This window comes from Bison bison, unplaced genomic scaffold (genome assembly GCF_000754665.1).
Source record: "Bison bison bison isolate TAMUID 2011002044 unplaced genomic scaffold, Bison_UMD1.0 scf7180017864471, whole genome shotgun sequence".
In the NCBI taxonomy this organism is placed as follows: Eukaryota; Metazoa; Chordata; class Mammalia; order Artiodactyla; family Bovidae; genus Bison; species Bison bison.
This window is the reverse complement of record NW_011495032.1, coordinates 23,842,175-23,864,130: the sequence shown is the minus strand read 5'-3', so window position 1 is coordinate 23,864,130 and position 21,956 is coordinate 23,842,175. Positions and strand designations below refer to the sequence as shown.

General features: G+C 37.6%; 2 protein-coding genes and 1 pseudogene across 3 annotated transcripts in view; 2 read left to right on the top strand and 1 right to left on the bottom strand.

Moving 5' to 3' along the window:
* Positions 1 to 2,262: 2,262 nt before the first annotated feature.
* LOC105003833 lies at positions 2,263 to 3,389 on the top strand (annotated as a pseudogene).
* Positions 3,390 to 4,492: 1,103 nt separating this feature from the next.
* On the bottom strand, positions 4,493 to 15,020 carry NDUFB3 (NADH dehydrogenase (ubiquinone) 1 beta subcomplex, 3, 12kDa). The gene is made up of 3 exons (XM_010860959.1): positions 14,932 to 15,020; positions 7,824 to 7,965; positions 4,493 to 4,780 (listed from the first exon to the last, which is right to left on the bottom strand). The coding sequence occupies exons 2-3, from the start codon at positions 7,961 to 7,963 to the stop codon at positions 4,624 to 4,626; spliced, it is 297 nt and encodes a 98-aa protein (XP_010859261.1). The 5' UTR covers positions 7,964 to 7,965; positions 14,932 to 15,020; the 3' UTR covers positions 4,493 to 4,623.
* A 288-nt stretch (positions 15,021 to 15,308) lies between these two features.
* FAM126B (family with sequence similarity 126, member B) overlaps positions 15,309 to 21,956 on the top strand; it is a 64,665-nt gene continuing 58,017 nt past the window's right edge. For both annotated transcript variants that reach the window (XM_010860957.1, XM_010860956.1), the window contains exons 1-2: positions 15,309 to 15,386; positions 16,196 to 16,229. The gene's annotated coding sequence lies outside the window, so the exon portion shown is untranslated. The remainder of the gene's footprint in view (positions 15,387 to 16,195; positions 16,230 to 21,956) is intronic.

The window sequence follows — 21,956 nt, the reverse complement described above, 5'->3', positions numbered from 1 at the left end:
TGATGCTTCCTAAGGCCCACTTGACTTCACATTCCAAGATGTCTGGCTCTAGGTGAGTGATCACACCATCGTGATTATCTGGGTCGTGAAGATCTTTTTTGTACAGTTCTTCTGTGTATTCTTGCCACCTCTTCTTAATATCTTCTGCTTCTGTTAGGTCCCTACCATTTCTGTCCTTTACTGAGCCCATCTTTGCATGAAATGTTCCCTTGGTATCTTTCATTTTCTTGAAGAGGTCTCTAGTCTTTCCCATTCTATTGTTTTCCTCTATTTCTTTGCATTGATCACTGAGGAAGGCTTTCTTATCTCTTCTTGCTATTCTTTGGAACTCTGCATTCTTTCCTTTTCTCCTTTGCTTTTCGCCTCCCTTCTTTTCACAACTATTTGTAAGGCCTCCTCAGACAGCCATTTTGCTTTTTTGCATTTCTTTCTCTTTGGGATGGTCTTGATTCCTATCTCCTGTACAATGTCATGAAGCTCCATCCATAGTTCATCAGGCACTCTGTCTATCAGATCTAGTCCCTTAAATCTATTTCTCACTTCCACTGTATAATCATAAGGGATTTGATTTAGGTCATACCTGAATGGTCTAGTGGTTTTCTCCACTTTTTCAATTTGTCTGAATTTGGCAATAAGGAGTTCATGATCCAAGCCACAGTCAGCTCCTGGTCTTGTTTTTGCTGACTGTATAGAGCTTCTCCATCTTTGACTGCAAATAATATAATCAATCTGATTTCTGTGTTGGCCATCTGGTGATGTCCATGTGAAGCCTTCTCTTGTGTTGTTGGAAGAGGGTGTTTGCTACGACCAGTGCGTTCTCTTGGCAGAACTCTGTTAGCCTTTGCCCTGCTTCATTGTGTATTCCAAGGCCAAATTTGCCTGTTACTCCAGTTGTTTCTTGACTTCCTACTTTTGCATTCCAGTCCCCTATAATGAAAAGGACATCTTTTTTGGGTGTTAGTTCTAAAAGGTCTTGTAGGTCTTCATATAACTGTTCAACTTCAGCTTCTTCAGCGTTACTGGTCTGGGTATAGACTTGTATTACTGTGATATTGAATGGTTTGTCTTGGAAACGAACAGAGATCATTCTGTTGTTTTTGAGATTGCATCCAGGTACTGCATTTCAGACTCTTTTGTTGACTATGATGGCTACTCCATTTCTTCTAAGGGATTCCTGCCCACAGTAGTAGATATAATGGTCACTTGAGTTAAATTCACCCATTCCAGTCCATCTTATTTCACTGATTCCTAGAATGTTGATATTCACTCTCGTCATCTCCTGTTTGACCACTTCCAATTTGCCTTGATGAAGTTCTGTACATATTTAAATTTTTATGTCATCTTAATGAACTGACTTTTAGAATCATAAAACACTCCTCTTAATAATATCTGTTGTGTGATATTAGGTAGCCACTTCAATGTTCTTTGCACTACAACTGAATTCATTAGCATTTGCACAGAATATCTTTTTCCATTCTTTTACTTTTACCCTATGTCTTTAAAGGGGTTTTCACATACACAGCTTATAGTTGGGTCTTGCATCTTTCCCAAGACGCCAATCTATCTTGTAATTGGAATGTTTTAGTTTAACTTTTAGACCATTTATACCTGGTATAAGTACTAATTTGATTAAGCTTAAATCTAACATTCTGCTATTTCTATTTGTCCCACTGCTCTTTGTTCCCTGTTAAATGCATTCCTTATCCTCTTTTGCAGTCTTGTTTATGACTCCATTTTAGCACATTCCACTTACCATTGACACTTATTAGGAGTTCATCTGTTTCATTTATTTAGTGATTTCCCAAGTTTGTATTTATAAACAAGAAATTTACAAAGAAAAAAAAATCACCTTGGAGTTTTATATTAGCTTTATTTTTCAAGCAGAATTATTACCCATCTTCAGCAAGCTGAGTTTTAAGTCTAAACTTTAATTAGGGATTTAATTAAAATTTGGAAATTCAATGACATGGGGAGAATGTCTATTGTTAGAAAATACAGGAAAAAATGTCAAACTTCTAAATATGTGAAAGAATTAGGACTAAAGAAAGAGTAGAAAGTATCATAAGAAAAACTAACACGATAGCTGCACATGTTATCATAAACAAGGCAGTCAAGTATTTTATAGTATAAGCTAGGTCCCTTACAGAGGATGGTAAAAGTAGCAAAGTCAACTCTTAAAAATCTGGGGACTTCTTTCTGCCCGTGGATGCCACGGAGAAAGCATTGTTGGAAGTCTCCACTCCCCAACCCTGCCCTGCCGTCATGTCTAAGTCAGAGTCTTCCAAAAGCCCTGAAGAGCTGCGGAAGCTCTTCATCAGAGGATTGAGCTTTGAAACAATCGATGAGAGTCTGAGCAGCCATTTTGAGTAATGGGGAAGGCTCACAGACTTGTGGTAATGAGGGATCCAAACACCAAGCACTCCAGAGGCTTTGGGTTTGTCACATAAGTCATGGTGGAGAAGCCCTGCAGCCATGAATGCAAGGCCACACAAAGTGGACGAAAGAGTTGTGGAACCAAAGAGGGACGTCTCAAGAGGAGATTCTCAAAGACCTCATGCCCACTTAACTGTGAAAAAGATTTTTGTTGGTGGCATTAAAGAAGGCACTGAAGAACATCACCTGAGAAATAATTTTGAACAGTATGGGAAAATTGATGTGATTGAAATCATGACTGATCAAGGCAGTGACAAAAAGAGAGGCTTTGCTTTTGAAACTTTTGATGACCATGACTCCGTAGACAAGATTGTCATTCAGAAATACCACACTGTGAATGGCCACAACTGTGAAGTGAGAGAAGCCCTGTCTAAGCAAGAGATGGCTAGTGCTTCATCCAGCCGAGACGTCGAAGTGGTTCTGGAAACTTTGGTGGTGGTCATGGAGGTGATTTCCACGGGAATAACAACTTTGGTTGTGGAGGAAACGCCAGTGGTCGAGGTGGCTTTTGTGACTGCCATAGTGGTGGCGGATATGGTGGCAGTGGGGGTGGTTATAACGGATTTGGTAATGATAGTGGTTATGGAGGAGGCAGCCCTGTTACTCTGGAGGAAGCACAGAGGCTATGGAAGTGGTGGACAGAGTTATGGAAACCAGGGCAGTGGCTATGGTGGGAGTGGAAGCTATGACAGCTATAACAATTGTGGAAGTGGAGGTGGCTTTGGTGGTGGTAGTGGAAGCAATTTTGGAGGTGGTGGAAGCTACAATGATTTTGGCAATTACAATGATCAATTTTCAAATTTTGGACCCATGAAAGGAGGAAACTTTGGAGCAGAAGTTCTGGTCCCTATGGTGGCGGAGGCCAATACTTTGCCAAACCATGAAACCAAGGTGGCTATGGTGGTTCCAGCAGTGGCGGTAGCTACGGCAGCAGCAACGGCAGTGGCAGGTTTTAATTACTGACAGAAAACAAAGCTTAGCAGGAAAGGAGAGCCAGAGAAGTAACAGGGAAGCTACAGCTTTCAACAGATTTGTGAATTCAACTAAGGACAGTGGTGGCAGGGCCTAGCTGCTACAAAGACATGTTTTAGACAATACTCATGTGTATGAGCAAAAAACTTGCACTGTACTTGTGACTAATTGTGTAACAGGTTATTTTAGTTTCTGTTCTGTGGAAAGTGTAAAGCATTCCAACAAAGGGTTTTAATGTAGATTTTTTGCACCCATGCTGTTGATTGCTAAATGTAATAGTCTGATTATGACGCTGAATAAATGTCTTTTCTTTAAAAAAAAAAAAAAAAATCTGGGGACTTCCTTGGTGGTCCAGTGGTTAAAACTCCATGCTTCCATGGCAAGGGACATGGGTTCAATCCCTGGTCAGGAAACTAAGATCCCACATTAAAAAAAAAAAAAGAGTACACCTATGTTCATAGCACTATTATTTATAATGGCTAAAATGTGGCAGCAACTCAAGTGTCCATCAGCAATCCAAGTGTTCATCGATTAATGAATGGATAAGCAAAATGTGGTATATACATAAAACAGAATTATTATTCAGCCTTAAAAAGAAAGGAAATTCTGACATATGTAACATAGATGAACTTTGAGGACATTATACAAAATAAAATAAGCCAGTCATAAAAAGACAAATTCCACATGTTTCTACATAGAGTAGTCAAAAATCATAGAGAAAGAAAGTAGAATGATGGTTGCCAGAGGCTGAGGGGGGGATGGGGGTTATTAATTAATTGGCATAGATTTTCAATTTTAAAAGATGAAAAGAGTTATAGAGATGGATGGTGGTAATGGTAGCACAATATTATGAATGTATTTAATGTCACTGACTGTTCAATTAAAAAAAACAAGATGGCAAATTTTATCACAATTTTAAACAATTTAAAAAAGAAACCTATTAGAACATATCCATTTGTTCAAATATATGCTGGCTGTCAGTTATTTGCAGAATGTACTGCTGCCAGTACTCAACCTCTTATTTATTCTCCAAGCCAAACCTGATATGGCTCGACACACTTTTTTTAAGAATGAAAAAGCAGACTGGTACATGTTTTCTTATTTTATTAAATCTTACTAGTATTCCTTAAGGAATAAACACACAGGTGAGTAGGCTACAGTGAAGAAATCTTTTTATAAGAAAGTTAAGACATTAAAAGATATTTCCAGGTATTATCTTCAGTGATGTTTCTTATCTTTTTTCTGGGACTCCAGGTAATATTCAGCCCCTACAGCTACCACAAATGCAGCAAATCCCCACTTGAATCCTTTTAATAATGCTCCAACAAAGGAAACATTATTTGCAAAGCCACCCATGTATCTCCAAGCTTCATTGCTAGAGGGGAAAAAAAAGGGGGAAATTATAATCACATATGACTTATTCATTAAGTAAAATAAATTTGATTTTCACCTTTCTAACAGACTTAAATGCTACCTTATATAAGATAATTCAAGTGGATCACATCAGGAATTGTTCTGTGGTATAAGGTAAGTAGCTCTATATGCTCACATTTCATATATGAAATACAAGAAAAAGCACTTGATGGTTTCATATTTCAGTCATAATACTCAGAATGTTACAGAATTGTCAAATGCAAGACTCACCTTGGCCTATCCATCACAGGTCAGTTGTGTAGCTTTGCCCATGCAAAGAGGAAGTTAAGAGACTTAGGTATTAATCTTAGCTCTGCCACTTTACGAGATACACACCTTTTAGGCTCAATAAATTACTTAATCTGTCAGGGCCTGTTTCTTCTACTCAGTAATGATTACTATCAACCTTATAGTGTCATTATAAAGATTAAACAGAGTAATATATGATGTATTTTGGCACAAAAAGTACTACTAGATACTACTATTACTATTCAATGAATCATTGCTTTCCCCTGTCATATAAGTCTGACTTTAGAAGATTAATTTCTTGCTCTGGCAACAGTTCTTTTGAGTATACAGAACACAGAGAGAAACAAACCAGAAAGCTCTACTGAGAAAAAAGGTCTATCACAAGTAAGGATAAATCATCCTACTTAATGATGCAAGACTGCATGCTTTCCCCAGTTAGGAACAAACTAGGATGTCCACATACACCACTTGTATTCAATATTATATTAGCAGTGTTAGACAGTGCAATAACTCAAGAAAAAAAATTGAAAGAAAAGTGTGGTCTTTGTAGATGAAATCATTTTCTATGAAGTAAATTCTAAGAAATCTCTGAGAAACATCTGCTAGAACTAAAAATTCAATTTAGCAAGGTAACAAGATAAAGTCAAAATATAAAAAGAAATTATATTTTTATATACCAGCAATGAACACCTGGAAACAGAAGTTTAAAAATACTATTTATCATAGCATAAAAATATGGAATAATTCAGGATAAACTTAACAAAATATGTACAAGACTGTATAAAAACTGCTAAGAAAATTAAAGGGGATCTAAATTGTCCATGGACTAGATGATTCAATATTGTTAAGACATAAATCATCCTCAATCGAGCTGAAAGATGCAAGGCAATTCCAATTAAAATCCAAGCAGGGTTTTTTGCAGAAACTGAAAAGCTCATTCTAAAATGTAAATATAAATACAATGAACCTAGAATAGCTAACATAACCTTTTTTTAAAAATCAGACATCTCATTTTATACTATCTGATCTGAAGATAGTGTCATATTGACAAAAGTTAGACATATTGATCAAGGTAACAAAAAGAATCCAGAAATAGTCCACACAGATATTGTCAATAGATTTTTGACAATGGTGTCAAGGTCAACTAATGGGGAAAGACAGTCTTTTAATATACAGTGCTAGAACTGGATGTTTATGTGCAAAAACTTTAACCTTCATCCTTATCTCATATGACATTAAAAATTAACTCAAAATGGATCATATACCTAAATGGAAGAAAGAACACTATAAAAGCTTCCAGAATAAAGATTAGGAAAATCTTGGGATGCAAAAAGCACAAACCATAAAAGAAAAAAATGTTAAATTGGGACTTCATCAATATTTAAAACTGTCTTAAAGACATTATTAAGAAAATGAAAAGATAAGTCATACTCTGGGAAAAAATCTACAAAACTTTTATCTGATAAAGGACTTGGGGACTTCCCTGGTGGCCCAGTGGTTAAGGCTCTGTGCTTCAACACAGAAGGCCTGGGTTTGATCCCTGGTTGGGGAACTAAGATTCCCACATTCAGTGGGACCAAAAATAAATAAATAAATAAATAAAATCATTTAAAGCAACATATATATACTCTTATAATTCAACAAAAGAAAAACATTCTGATAAATAAAATGGGCAAAAGATCTGAATAGACATTGCATCAAAGAAAAAATACAAATGGAAAATAAGCATATGAAAAGATTCTCATGATCTTCATTCTTCATGGAAATGCAAATTAAAACCAAAGAGATGTTACTATCACATTCACTAGAATGGTTAAAATTAAAAGGCTGATAATACCAAGTATTTTTTTTTGGCCACACCACAGGGCATGCTGGATCTTAGTTCCCCAGCCAGGGATTGAACCCACACCCCCTACAATGGAAGCACAGAAGCAGAAGCATGGAGTCTTAACCACTGGACTGTCAGGAAAGACCCGATACCAATTATTAATGAGGACACTGAACAATTGAAATTCTCATACATTGCTGGTTGAGAATGCAAAATGGTACAACCATTTTGTAAAACAGTTTGGCAGTTTTTCATTTAAAAAACAAAACAAAACAAAAAAACACTTTTCAAATGATTCCGAAATCCCACTGTTAGGTATTTATCCAAGAGAAATAAAAGCGTATGCTCACACAGATTTGTACTTGAATGTTTAGAGCAACTTTACTCATAATAGCCCAAAACTGATAACCCAGATGGAACTGGTGAACAGTAAACAAAATGACGTATATGCATAAGTGGAGCAGTACTCAGCAATAAAAAAGGAAGAAACTATGCTATAAGTTAACAATGTACCTGAGTCTCAAAAGCACTATGCTAAGTAAAGGTGGCCAGAACAAAAGGTTATAGATTGTATAATTCCAATTGCATGAAATTCTGGAAAAAGCAGATCAAGGGTTGCCAGGATCCAGGGGCAGGATTGCACTGAGTACAAAGGATCATGAGGGAGCTTTTTGGTATGCTAGAAGTATTCTGTATCATGACTGTGGTAGTGGTCACATAACCGTACATATCTGTCAAAACGCACGGAATGATACGTTTAAAATAGGGTCAATTTTACTGTAAGTGATATTTTAATAAAGCTGATCTTAAAACTTAAATGTAAAAAGACATTTTCACTGATTTTTTTTTTTTAAAGAATATATTGAAAAGGAACATAGATAGTCTTTCTCTAGGATAAATTCTATCTAAATCATTTGACTGTTCTTACCGGCCCCATGGATCCCTTAGTCCTCGTGCGGCCAGTTTCTCTTGGACAGTTTCTAATGGTGTCCCTTCTATCTTCCATTGTTTATAATCTGGAAGTTCCATTTTACTAGGACCATGTTCATGTCCATGTCCGTGGGCCATGTCTATAGAAAAAGTTAATTTAAGGGAGAAATACATACATTACAGATATCAAGTACTCAAGTTTACTTTTTTTTTTAAGGCAAAACATTTAAAGTGACTTTTAAAAAGACAGCCAATACTTGAAAACTTGAAGTTAAGAAATTTTATTAAAGTGTCTTATTACATAACTAGTAAATGTTCACTGTTTGGAAATGTACATACATGAGATATAAAAAGAGCCCATCACTAAAAGAAAACATTTACTATTTGGTTTCTTTCTTAATTATAATAATAGCAAACACTTACCATGCCCTATGTGCCAGGTGCACTATGTTAAAGCGATCTAAGTGTCGACTCTGTTACAGTCTTCCTAAAACAACTCTTTGAACTTAGATTACTATTATTATCTTCATTTTATAGGTGAAGCCAAAGAGGCTCCAAGAAGCTAAGTACCTTCCTGAGGGAAACAAAAATAGTCAATGGTACAGCTGGGCTTTGAACCTTAAAGCTTCATTTCAGAGCCCTCACACCTAACTTTTAAGCAATCCTGTCTACTTTTTTTTTTAGTCTTTCACAGTGCATGAATATGTATAATAAAATATCATACATACTGTTTCGTTACTTGCTTTCTTCAGACAATTTTTTAAAACTGCAGTATTACTATGGTTAATATATACAGATCACATGAACTTTTTCTGTGAAGAGCCACACGGTAAATATTTTAGGCTATGTTGGTCACGAGATAAAATCAAGGATATTATGTAGATACTTATATAACAGGAGAGAACAAATTTCCATAAATATCTTACTGATATAATTCAAAATATAACAGCTGAGTATAATTTTTGTAATACAAGTCTTCTGATGAAAAAAAAAATGCAATTCCCTTTCAGTGGGTAACATTTTGTTTAACTGGGGCTCAAAGTTTAGTGTTCCTTAGTATCAAATTGATTGTAAATGTTCATCTGTAAAAATTCTTCTTAGCTCACTGGCCACATAAAAACAGGCAATGGGCTGAGTTTGGCCAGCAGGCTGTAGTTTGCTGACTCTTGTAGTGGATCAACAGAGACTTTTAAAAACAATTTTTATTGAAATATAGTTGACCTACATGTGTTGGGCTTCCCCAGTGGCTCAGTGGTAAAGAATCCACCTGCAATGCAGGAGATGTGGCTTCAATCCCTGGGTTGGGGAGATTCCCTGGAGAAGGAAATGGCAACCCACTCCAGTCTTTCTGCCTGGGAAATCCCAAGGACAGAAGAGTCTGGCAGGCTATAGTCCATGGGGTCGCAGAGTCATACATGACTTAGCGACTAAACACACGCACACACACACACTATGTTGTGTTAGTTTCACGTGTGCAGCAAAGTGATTCAGATATATACATACATGCTGCTGCTACTGCTGCTAAGTCGCTTCAGTCGTGTCCGACTCTGTGCGACCCCATACACAGTAGCCCACCAGGCTCCCCCGTCCCTGGGATTCTCCAGGCAAGAACACTGGAGTGGGTTGCCATTTCCTTCTCCAATGCATGAAAGTGAAAAGTGAAAGTGAAGTCTCTGAGTCGTGTCTGACTCTTAGCGACCCCATGGACTGCAGCCTATCAGGCTCCTCCGTTAAGTATTCTCTATTTTATATTCTCTTCCATTAACAGAGTCCTTAGGACCCCCTTTTAATTGATAAGTTTGCTTAAATAAAATTGCCCCCAATAGGTATATAAAGATTTCAGTTTTCTAGTGTTATTTTAAAAAATAATACAGAAATAAACTTGAGCTCAGTCCCCAGCTATATTGTTATGAATTTCAAATTACGAAGGTATAAATTAATAATGCTATACTGTAATTTGTGTAAGATTAGCAGTAGCAATTCTATAATCACTGCTTTCCAGAAATAAAACCAAACCAAATAATTATTACCGTTTTGTCTGCATTTATAACTATAAACAAGCCCAATAATAAGGCAGGATTCCTACACTGCATTTTAGAAGACAGGTAATTATTAGATAGTGTATACTAAAGACATATTATGTGAAGCACTCATTTCATTAAACAATAGTTCCCAGAATATGGGGGACAAAATTGTACAAAGTAATTTTTACAAATCAGCCAACACTTAATATTTTTATAGACATTAAATTGGTTTAAAACATTATTTAAATTTATTTAAAACGTTATGTTGATGATTTCACTTAAAGGAGAATAAAAACCAATACCCAACAAACACAAGTTAAAACTACAACATTCACAGCTTTGAATAAAACATTTAATCCATTATTTCATTACCGTTCGGTGGATTCAATAATATAAAGGAAACAAATTATGGTTTCAGATTTCAGTCTGACTTTTGAGATTCAATACATTATCACAAAAGAAATACTTTTAGAAGCATTTAATTATAATGATAAAATGTTGGCTTCTTCAGATTATGTTTTAAAAAAGTTTTTAAATTTATTTTTAATTGAAAGGATAATTACAATATTGTGTTGGTTTCTGCCACATATGAACATGAATCAGCCATAGGGATACATATGTCCCCTCCCTTTTACATATACATGAACCTCCCTCCCACCTCCCACCCCACCCCACCACTCTAGGTTGTCAAAGAGCCCTGGTTTGAGTTCCCTGAGTAAAAAAAAAAAAATTTAAATAATGTTTCATTCCAAAAATCTTTGGATTACAAGGCAAATTCTTTTTTTGGAAATACCAATTCTAAAACATTAAACCTACTAAAGTATCAATGTACTTTAGAAGAAAATACAAAACCAAAGGTTAATTTTTTATTAAAAAACTTGATTTTTAAAATAAAAATTGAAATATTACTATGGTATGAAGGCTATCTCAAAGTTATAATACTACTATGCTCAAAATATTAATTTGGAAGATAAATCTTTGAAAAAAAAGTAAGTATACATGAACACTCATTCTCCTAAACTAATTTCCTCTAATAAATTCAACGTATTTTCTCTTCTATCTAATTAAAATACTTCAGAAAGAGTCCCTTCATAGGGATTTACTAAATATTTCAACAAATTTTCAAAAAGAACAAAAAGTTGAACAATATTTTTAGGGAAGCTTCATTTACTCTTAAAAATTATTTCTACTTCACAATAGCCATAAATCAAACAATGATATCCTGATCTTGGAATTCTACTGAAATGCAGACTTTGGTGCTGTACAGATCTGGTATTAAACCCTGAGTGCACCATTAACAGCTGCAAAATCCTGGTCAAATCATTTTAATCTTGCTGAACTTTAGTTTCTTCATATAACATGAAGTTAGAACCAACCTTGCAAGACTGTAAGAACACACTGTGATGATGTGACTTCCACTTTCACACTCAGGTAGTGAGAATGCAATTTAACACAACCACTGTAAAAAAACTTTGGTATGACCAGAAAAGTAAACATTTGAATATCGTGCATGTGTGCACGCTCAGCTGTGTTGACTCTGTGCGACCCCATGGACTGTAGCCTGCCAGGCTCCTCTGTCGATGGAACTCTCCAGGCAAGAATACTGTGGGTTGCCATTTCCTCCTCCCTCAGGGGATCTTCCCAACCTAGAGATAGAATCTGCATGTCCTGCACCGGCAGGTTGATTTTTGTTTTGTTTTGTTTTTTTTAACAACTGAGCCCCATGGGAAGTCCCTTGAATATCTTATGGCCTAGCAATTCCAGTCATAGGCACTGTGTTTTTATATATATAAACAGCATATTCTGTAAGGATAAAATAAAATACATCAATTTTGAAGACAGCATGAAGAAAATGCATTTCATTAGTAGCTTTTAATACTGAGTACATCTTAAAATGATAGTATTTTGAATATATATACTGGGCTACATAAAATATACTATTAAAAATAATTTTATGTTTCTTAACCAACACAACATTGTAAAGCTATTACCCTCAAATTAAAAGCAAATAAATTTTAAAAATTAATTTTGTTTTTTTATACTTTTTTAATATGGCTATTAGAAAATTTTAAGTACGTGGTACTTAAAATAACCACAGTATTATATCTGCATTAGACAGCACTGCTCTAGAGAACCTCTTGCATCTGTATAACAGTTTTATAAGAATCTTTCTAGTCATATTATTTATGCTTGCCCCAAACTGTAAACAACTCAAATTTACAACCATGGAAGAGTATGAATGAATTTCACAAACAATGAGCAAGAAGTGAGTCAGAAAAAATATATATAACTTTTAATGTCATTTATATAAATGAAAAAAAAACCTAACAATTCATTTTTTAGGAATGCATCATGGAAAAAATTTAAGTGAAACAAGTACATGATTATTATAAGTTAGGAGAGTGGTTACCTCCTGGTGGAGATGGAATCACAGAAACTCATTCACAGAACTTCTAAGGCAGTGTTTTTCAAAGTATTGTAATTACTGTACCCTAAAAGAGCTTTTTTAGACCTTTTTGTCCCTGTTAATCATGTTCTCACCTTACCCCTCCACATGAAATTTTAATACTCCAGTTTATGTACTATGGCTTTTTGGAGGGCCATAAACCATTGTATTGTTAATATCTCTAAGGGGTTTTTTTTGCCCTCTCACCCCTACCCAACAAGAACCAATTTTCACTGACTTAAAGACAATCATCTCTGTTGAGAATGCATATTTTAAACTTTTGGCAATGCTTTATTTTTTAACCTGAAGGTTGGTAAATAGCTGGGGAAACAATGGAAACAGTGACAGACTTTATTTTCTTGGGCTTCAAAATCACTGCAGATGGTGACTGCAGCCATGAAATTAAAAGATGCTTGCTCCTTGGAAGAAAAGCTATGACAAATGTAGACAGCATATTAAAAAGCAGAGACATTACTTTGCCAACAAAGGTCCGTCTAGTCAAAGCTATGGTTTTTCCAGTAGTCATGTATGGATATGAGAGTTGGACCATAAAGAAAGCTGAGCGCCAAAGAACTGATGCTTTTGAACTGTGGTGTTGGAGAAGACTCTTGAGAGTCCCTTGGACTGCAAGGAGATCCAACCAGTCCATCCTAAAGGAGATCAGTCCTGAACATTCACTGGAAGGACTGATGCTGAATCTCAAACTCCAATATTTTGGCCACCTGATGCAAAGAACTGACTCCCTGGAAAAGACCCTGATGCTGGGAAAGATTGGGGGCAGGAGGAGAAGGGGACGACAGAGGATTAGATGGTTGGATGCCATCACCGACTCGATGGACATGAGTTTGAGCAAGCTCCGGGAGTTGGTGATGGACAGGGAGGCCTGGTGTATTGCAGTCCATGGGGTCGCAAAGAGTTGGACACGACCGAGCGACTGAACTGAACGGGATCAATTGCTTGCTTGATTATAATGTTTACATGTATTTATGCTTTATATAGCCTTCTTATATGTATTAGGCTCCTCTGTCCATGGGATTTTCCAGGCAAGAACACTGGAGTGGGTTGCCATTTCCTTCTCCATCTGCTATGTATATGTCACAATAAAAATTAAAATTAGATAAAGTGACTTAAACTGTGTCAAGGAGTCAGTAAGAAGTGATTAATTTCCATTTCAGAGCTGCTCAAATAAGAACAGCATGGAAATTAGTTCAACAAGGAAAGAACATGTAATCACTAATTTTTTTTCCCCACCTCATTCTATCTATGTATGAAGTGAACCTATAAGTTTGGTGAAGATCAACCTCCACTAAAGGGAGCTGGCTCTAGTACAGGAAGAGTGCAGGCATACTTTCCCTAAGAAGGAAATAAATGGGTAATGCCACTCACAATATACATAATTTCACAGTTTACTAAAGACTTTGAAGTATATGTTTCAATTTCTCCTCATTTAAAAAATTGTGGTTACCATAGGAAAATTAGAAAATTAAAGACAAATGAACTGGTTTCACCTTTAGTGTCCCTTCCAGTCCCTGCATCTGTGTATAGGCATTTAAAAAGTGTAATCACACTAAACATTAATGTGATGACTTTGTATCGCCTTTTCACTTTAACTCTGTATCATAAACACTCATGCCAGAAAAATCTTATTTAAAAGTTACTACAGGGACCTCCCTGGTGGTCCAGTGGTTTAGAATCTGCCATGCAATGCAGAGCAACTAAGCCTGGTGTGCCACAACTGCTGACTGCCACAACACTGACCCCAAACACTGCAACGAAAGGTCACGCATGACACAACAAAGATCCCATGAGCTGCAACTAAGGCCCGACTGCAACCAGATAAATAAATATTAAATCTTCAAAAAAAAACAAATAAATCAAATTATACTATACATCCCAGGTGGCTCAGCTGTAAAGACTCCGCCTGCAATGCAGGAGATGCGTGTTGGAGCCCTGGGTCAGGAAGACCCCTTGGAGGAGGAAATGGCAATCCAGTCCAGTAATCTTGTCAGGAAAATCTCCCACGGATAGAGGAGCCTGGTGGGCTACAGTTCATGGGGTCGCAAAGAGCCAGAGACAATTGAGCAACTGCCATGTGGCTCAGCGGTAAAGAATCCGCCTGCAATGAAGGGGATGCGGGTCCTGGGTCGGGAAGATCCTCTGGAGAAGGAAATGGCTACTCACTCCAGTATTCTTGTCTGGGAAATTCCATGGACAGAGAAGCCTGGTGGCAACTGTCCATGGAGTCGCAAAAGAGCCGGACACGAGTTAGCGACTAAAGAACAACAAACACAGGTTCGTGAGGCAGGCATTGTAAATTTACAAACTTTCAATTCGAGGATGGTTGTGCCATCATTCGATTCAAAGGTAAACCAAAAAACACGGGGTGAGGGATGTTGAGGGTGGCAGAGGAGGGAAAAAAGGGTCTGGACTTAACTACACTGATTTCTCACTGCATCCTTCTACAGCCACCCCTCACTACTCCAGGACTTCATAGTTCTCTCCTGCTAGTTCTTCGATTCTTTCCCTCTTGAGCACTCTCATCATCCTCCATTTAGTCTCTCCCTTTTGACAATCCTCAGAATAGAGTCTCGTTCTTATTCCCGAGCGAGAGATCTCCCAACAGCTCCCCAATTTACCTGACAGCAATCTGACCTCTCAGGACACTCAAGATTCACCCCTCTAGCCAGAGGCAACCGGAAACGGAAGTTGTCACCTCGAGTTACTTACGGCAGGAAACCAGAGGATAAATTAAACATTCTTGCCCTGGGTCACTGATTCCTGGACCAGTGGAGGTGACATGAAGCAGGCCTGAAGTGGACATTTCCCCCGCATATCTGTGTATCTGTAGTTTGTCCGAGGTAAGGGAAACTGTGGAGGACAGAGGGTGGGGAAGACGCGACGTCGTCCTTGCTAGGAGGCCGGAATCTTTAGACGCTGCACAGGGGGAGGGCCGCAGGCATTCTGCTACCAATCAGCGGCACCGTTGTTGAAGCGTGGAATCACCTAATGAGAGGGCGGGTTGTTGCGCTGCAGTTGGCAGGCTGCTGCGGGAGGCGGTGGCGGTAAGAAGCCGGAGGCAGCGGGGTGACAGGTAGGCGGCGGCGCTGTCTTTGGGGGACGCGGAGTGCCAGATAGGAAGGATTTTCTTCTTCTCCGGCCACAGGAGCTATAGACGGGATCTGCCGAAGAGTGGTCTGGGAAGGCGTTAGCCCTAGTTTTGGTGGTTCCGGAACCACTAGGAGATAGGTAGCCGCTTGGAAGGGTCGCGAGGAGAAGCAGCCGAGGCGGGTGGAGGCTGAGCCCTGCGGGGCGACGTGGGAGCCTCGGGCGTGGGGGGCTGCGGTGGCGCTGGCGGAGACCGGAGAGAGGCGGGAGCAAGACGGTGTTGTGAAGGCTGGAGGAATTCCTTGTATGGAGCTCAGAGAGAGAAGAGGACGCGGCATTGCAGACACCTGAGAGAAATCCTAGGGTTTGCTTCTACTAGGGCCATTTCTCAGAGTGGAAACGGGGGTAGCGGTGAAGAAAGATATATTGGCGGTGAGATACTTGAGACTCTTTATAGCTATACATTATGTAACCCTTGGCTGTTATTTACCCAAACAACTAGGTTGTCCCTCCTGGGAAGAGGAGGTCTTGCAACCTATTAATGTGTCTGAGTAGTTTTTTCTTTTTTCTTTTTTTTTTTCCCGTTGGTTTGACTGTTTTCTATCCCGGCAGGCTCTGTGGGCGAAGAACCATGAAGGATAGAGTAGTCACGAAGAGCTTATCCCAAATATGGACTTGGGTTGAGAGATGTGTTAGTTTGAGACGAGCGTGGCCAGGTTCACGTTTTGTAGTTCGTGAATTTGTTTTAAGGGTCAGGACTGACTACAATTTTTTTTTTTTTTTCCAAATCTTAAGGGAAGTGGAGACGCTCAAAAATCTATAGCAGAAGGTAAGTGCAACTTGGAAAATGACTAGAAAATTAGTTGGTAATTTTTTTTTTTTACTCCCTAAATATTGTGGACGTTAGAGACTGAAAATGAGATGGTGGTCTGATTTTGGTGGGGGGTTGGGGGAGAAGGGGAAGTTATTTTAAGTACTTTGCTCCGTAAGTCTGGGAAACTAGTTAGGAATTATTTATTTATTAGGTTTAAAAAGTATGTCCTTTGACCCTCTCCGATAGAGGTAAACTGTGTTTACAGATATAATTCTAAGTTTCTGTCACTCATTTGCACTTTGAAATGTAGAATTAAAATGGAATTCCATTCACTGTGTATTATGGAATGACACACTATATTAAAAACTTGATTTTTTATAGCTTATTGGAAAGCAGTTTTAAAAGAGGCATTGTACATTTCTAAAATGTAAGCTGATTGAAATGTTGCTTTTAGCTTAAGACTATAAAGACTAATGTAGTATTTATTAGCAAGTATATAATTTTCCTGAGCTTTTTTTAATACTGCATGTCAGAAGAACTTTCCAAAATTCTTTTTTTTCATATTATTGATGATTTATATTAGTATATCCCAGAAACTAAATTAGAAACTTTTTTTCTCTAATTGTCATTTGGTAAAGAGTGTTGGATCATTAAGAATTTGTTCCGAAATGTTTAAGGATATTTATCAGTATTTCAGATAAAATTTTGATACTTGGTATTTCATTCTTCTTTATCATTTGGCAGGAATAATACTCAGTCACAAAGAACAGTTCTGCTTCTATTTTAGGTGCAGTTCTGTAGTGTGAGTACCTATGAACAAATCTCTGCTTTCATGCAGGTTATGTGTATCTTGTGTGTATATGTATGTGTTTCTTCTTATTATGTAACCAGCCTACTAGAGATGTCTTAGAGAATGGCTGATTCTAAATGGCCAGTAGGTGTCATTGTTGAATGCAATAAAGTTGAACATTGAATAGGAAAAAAGCAAGTGATTTAAGGGACACTAATCCAAATTAGAATATAATAATAACTGGCTGATTATTTATATGTAATTAGAAATTATCTTTTCTAGTACATTTCAGTATTGAAGCTGTTTGTAAGGGATTTGAAACAAAGGCCATGAAGAAGTATAATTGTTTGCTCGAAAATGGACCTTGAAAGCCTGTTTTTCTAATCCAGCTCTTAAACTGTCTTGACAAGCAATATGGATTAGGATTGTTTTTTTTTTTCATACAGTTTTGGTGTTCTGTAGTAGTTTATTAGGTTTTAGAACGATTAAGGTTTTTAGCTTGACTGGGTTTTATAATAGAAAAATAATGCTACATAATGAAAAACTAAAATAATAAAATATGAGCAGGAAGTCTCCAAACAGGTTATCAGTTGCACAAAATAATACTTTGTTATTGTTCTTTTAATGCAGGAACAGAGGAATTTTTGTCTTTCTTTTTCTATGGCTTAGTTTATTTTGATGTCCAAAATAGCTTCTTTTTACATTTTTATCTGACTAGTAGACTGTGTGTTTTTCTCAGGATGATGGGCTGAACATTCATCTAAAATGTAATATAATGGGTTCTGAAGGGAGCTGGCACAGAAAACTCTAGGCTGCTTAGGGCTGCTGTTAGTACAGCCCCTTACCTGCTATGCTTTCTGCTGTGCTCTTGCCGCTTTGTAGCTCTGCTTCTTTTGTTTGCTATTGATACAATGTTTAAAAACACGATTGGAAAATATTCAAAAAATTTTAAAAAGCAGAGTTGGACCTAATTCAGGAATTCTCCATGAAAGTGAGGAGTTACATATATATCAGAATAATCTTAAGAGTTAAAAGAAAAAAAAGGTACACATGCATATCCATTATATCATCTCCACTTTGCTGAAGAATCTTAGTAGTAGGTAGAATATGAGGAAGGTAGATATATTTTGAAGGAAAAATAAATCCCCTAGATAATACAGTTTACCACAGGCTTCCACTTGAGAATCATTTATCTCATTTAAGGCTCTCCCAATGTGGTGTGAACCAGAACAGTAGTTTTAGCTTGAGACAAAGGGCTTCTAAATCTATCAATATATTATAGCTCAATAAATTTTTACCACTTATTGTCATAACTGGGATGGATTTTCTAGCCAGGAGCTAAAGTTGCCAGAAATAAAAATTGTGCTGAATGTTTTGGTTGGAATTAGTTTTTACTTGGCACTTAGCTCCTTTACATAAACCAATCTAATTTCTTGCATTATTCAAACCTGTTCTCTTAATGTCTCTGAAAGCTATCTAGTTCTAAAACTAGAATTGAGAAATAAGAATTTGAAGTTTCTTCTTTTTGGTTGTGCTGGGTCTTTGTTGCTGCACAGGCTCTTTAGTTGTGGAGATCAGGAGCTACTCTCTAATTTTAGTGCGAGGGCTTCTCATTACAGTGCCTTCTCTTGTTTTGGAGTGTGGGCTCTAGGGCTTCAGTAGTTGTGGCTCCCAGGCTGTAGAGCACAGGCTCAATAGTTGTGGTGCAAGGGCTTAGTTGCTCTGCGGAATGTGGGATCCTCCCAGATCAGGGATCGAACCCTTGTCTCTGGAATCGGCAGGTGGATACTTTACCACTGAGCTACCAGGGAAGCCTGGAAGTTTTCTTGATGAAAGGGATTTTCTTGCAATATTGCTATGATATGATGAAGATATAGACTTATCTTTTGGTAAAAAAAAAAAATATATATATATATAAAAACTTGAAATTGTGAATGTGTTGACTTTGACACAGGATATGTTTAGAAATTCATGATTCATCCTTATAAATCCTAGATGTTCTATTTAGGTGTTTGTCTTCCTAACAGGTATGACAGGTATGAGAAAAAATAAATGTGTGGACTTTATTTTTGGAGAAAGGAGTAAAAAACTCAATTATGTAATATATTAAGAGGTGTGACTTTGTTTATAAAATTATAATTCTTTCTCAGTTTGAGATACAACTGCAAAAAATGTAGTCATAAAATAATGGTATGTGGCACTTAAATTGTTAAATGGCAAAGCATGAATTCCATAATAGTTATTTTATTCTATTGCAAAATACTGAACTTCCAAAAAGGTTTGAATCAAACTTATCTATCACTTTTATCATTATGAATCCTTGGCTTTTTTTATTGGGGTATAATTGACATTATCCATTGACCCTTGGTATTGCTTGATTCTTATTTAGCTCCTAAGATTTGTCAGTTTACCTCTTTAAATTCCTTTCTACATATCTTTTTTTGGTAAAATGGGTGGAGGGAGTTGGATGCTGAGAGAGGAGTGAAATTTATGCTTTTTACGTATTCTTTTGTACTGAGGCTTTATTTTATTTTTTAATTGACTTTTTAGAGTAGTTTTAGGTTCATAGCAAAATTGAGTATAAAATACAGAGATTTCCTATACACCCTTTCACACATGCATGGCTTCCAATACACCCCACAGAGTGGTGCATTTGTCACAGTTGATGAGCCCACATTGACATCACCCAAAGTCCATGGTTTACACTAGGGTTCAGTTTGGGTGTTGTACACTGTATGGGTTTGGACAAATGTATACTGACATATTAAGACTTTTTAATCAGCTTGTATTCCTTTTATATTTCTTTTTAAATGAGACAGAGTGGGGGAGGGGAAAGTATATTACTCTATACCTTATACTTTATAATAGCATTGTAAAACTGATAAAGTGGACATGAAGTGCTGTAAGATCTAAAGTTAATATGAATTTGCGGTCTGTCACAGTGCCTACTGTTTTATTGTTTGTGGGGAGAAAAACTAAAGGGAATGATTATTTCTGTTCTTCAGGGTTCTGTTGTCAGATCTCTTGTCATTTTCTACCCTGTCTCTCTGATGTTACTCAGCATATAAATGTGATGATTCTCAAATCTCTGTCTCTAACCAGAGTTTTTCTTGATACCTAGTTCTGTTTTGTAATCTAATTGCCTGAAAGATGGGAATGATCATGCAGATCAGACTGTGCACATGTGCTCAGTCATGTCTGACTGTTTGAGACCCCATGGACTGTAGCCTGCCAGGCTCCTCTGTCCCTAGGATTCTCCAGGCAAGAATACTGGAGTGGGTTGCCATTTCCTCCTCCAGGAAATCTTCCCGACCCAGGGATCAAACCTGCATCTCCTACATTGGCAGGTGGATTCTTTACTGCTGTGGCACCTAGGAAACCCTGCATATCCCCTAAATACAGCATATCTAAAGTTCGATTCATATTTTATCATCTATCTAATGTGCTGAAGCTGGAACCTAGTGTTAGTCTTGACAGTTTATTCATATACCCCTCATCTGAGCAATGCTAGGTTCTGTTGACTCTACCTCCATACTGTTTCTTTGATTCCATTTATTTCTCTGAGTTTCTACAACCGCTGGAAACAGTGTGAAGAGTTAGGACCTAGAGGCAGATTATCTAGATTAGAATCCCAGCTTCACCATTTATAGCTTCAATTTCTTTGAAAAAACAGAGTTGTACAACCCAGAAACTGCACTACTGAACATTTATTCCAGGGAAATTGAAGCGTAAACTCATATAAAAACCTGTACCTGAATGTTCATAGCAATTTTATTCCTAATCTCCAAAAATTGGAAACAACCCAAATGTTTTTCAAACATATGAGTGCAAACATCTTGGACCTTCTAACTCAGTCAACCTTTCAGGTGGATTCAGCTGCATGAGAGAGCCAAGTGAAACCAACAAGGAACTGTTTAGCCAACCTGCAAATGTTTGCACTCGCATGTTTGCACATGGTGCTGGCTGTTCATTAAAGGGCTTCATTTCTTCTCAGTGTGGCTTCTCATCCTCTGGTAGGCTAGTTTGGCATCCTTACAGGGCATTCTTAAGGTAGCCTTCTAATAAGGTAAAGGTGGAATCTGTAAGGCTGCAAGGCCTCTTTGAGGATTAGGCTTTGGAACTTATTTAATAGCCCTTCCACCATATTCTATTGGTCGAAGAAGTTCACTAAGCTAGACCAAATTCAAGGGAGTGGAGAAATAGAAAAGGACCTTTCTCTCCATCAGTTTAGGCTGCTATAATAAAGTACCATAGACTGGGTGGTTTAAACAACAAACATTTATTTCTTACAGTTCTTGAACTTGGGAAGTCCAAGATCAAGGTGCCAGAAAATTTACGGCAGCTGGCAGACTGTCAGAAAATTTAATGACCCATTTCCTATATCTGAGATGGCTGCCTTCTCATTGTGTTTTAACATGTGAGAGAGCTCACTGGGGATCTTTCTTATAAGGGCAGTAATCCCATTCATGAGATGCTACCCCATGAGCTAATCGCCCCCCCACCAAAGGCCCCACCTCCTAATCACATTGGGGGTTAGTATTTCAGTATATGAATTTTCAGTTCAGTTCAGTTGCTCAGTCGTGTCCGACTCTTTGCGACCCCGTGAATTGCAGTAGGCCAGGCCTCCCTGTCCATCACCAACTCCCGGAGTTCACTCAAACTCACGTCCATCAAGTCGGTGATGCCATCCAGCCATCTCATCCTCTGTCGTCCCCTTCTCCTGCCCCCAATCCCTCCCAGCATCAGAGTCTTTTCCAATGAGTCAACTCTTCGCATGAGGTGGCCCAAGTATTGGAGTTTCTGCTTTAGCATCATTCCTTCCAAAGAACACCCAGGACTTATCTCCTTTAGGAGGGACTGGTTGGATCTCCTTGCAGTCCAAAGGACTCTCAAGAGTCTTCTCCAACACCACACTTCAGAAGCATCAATTCTTCGGCGCTCAGCTTTCTTCA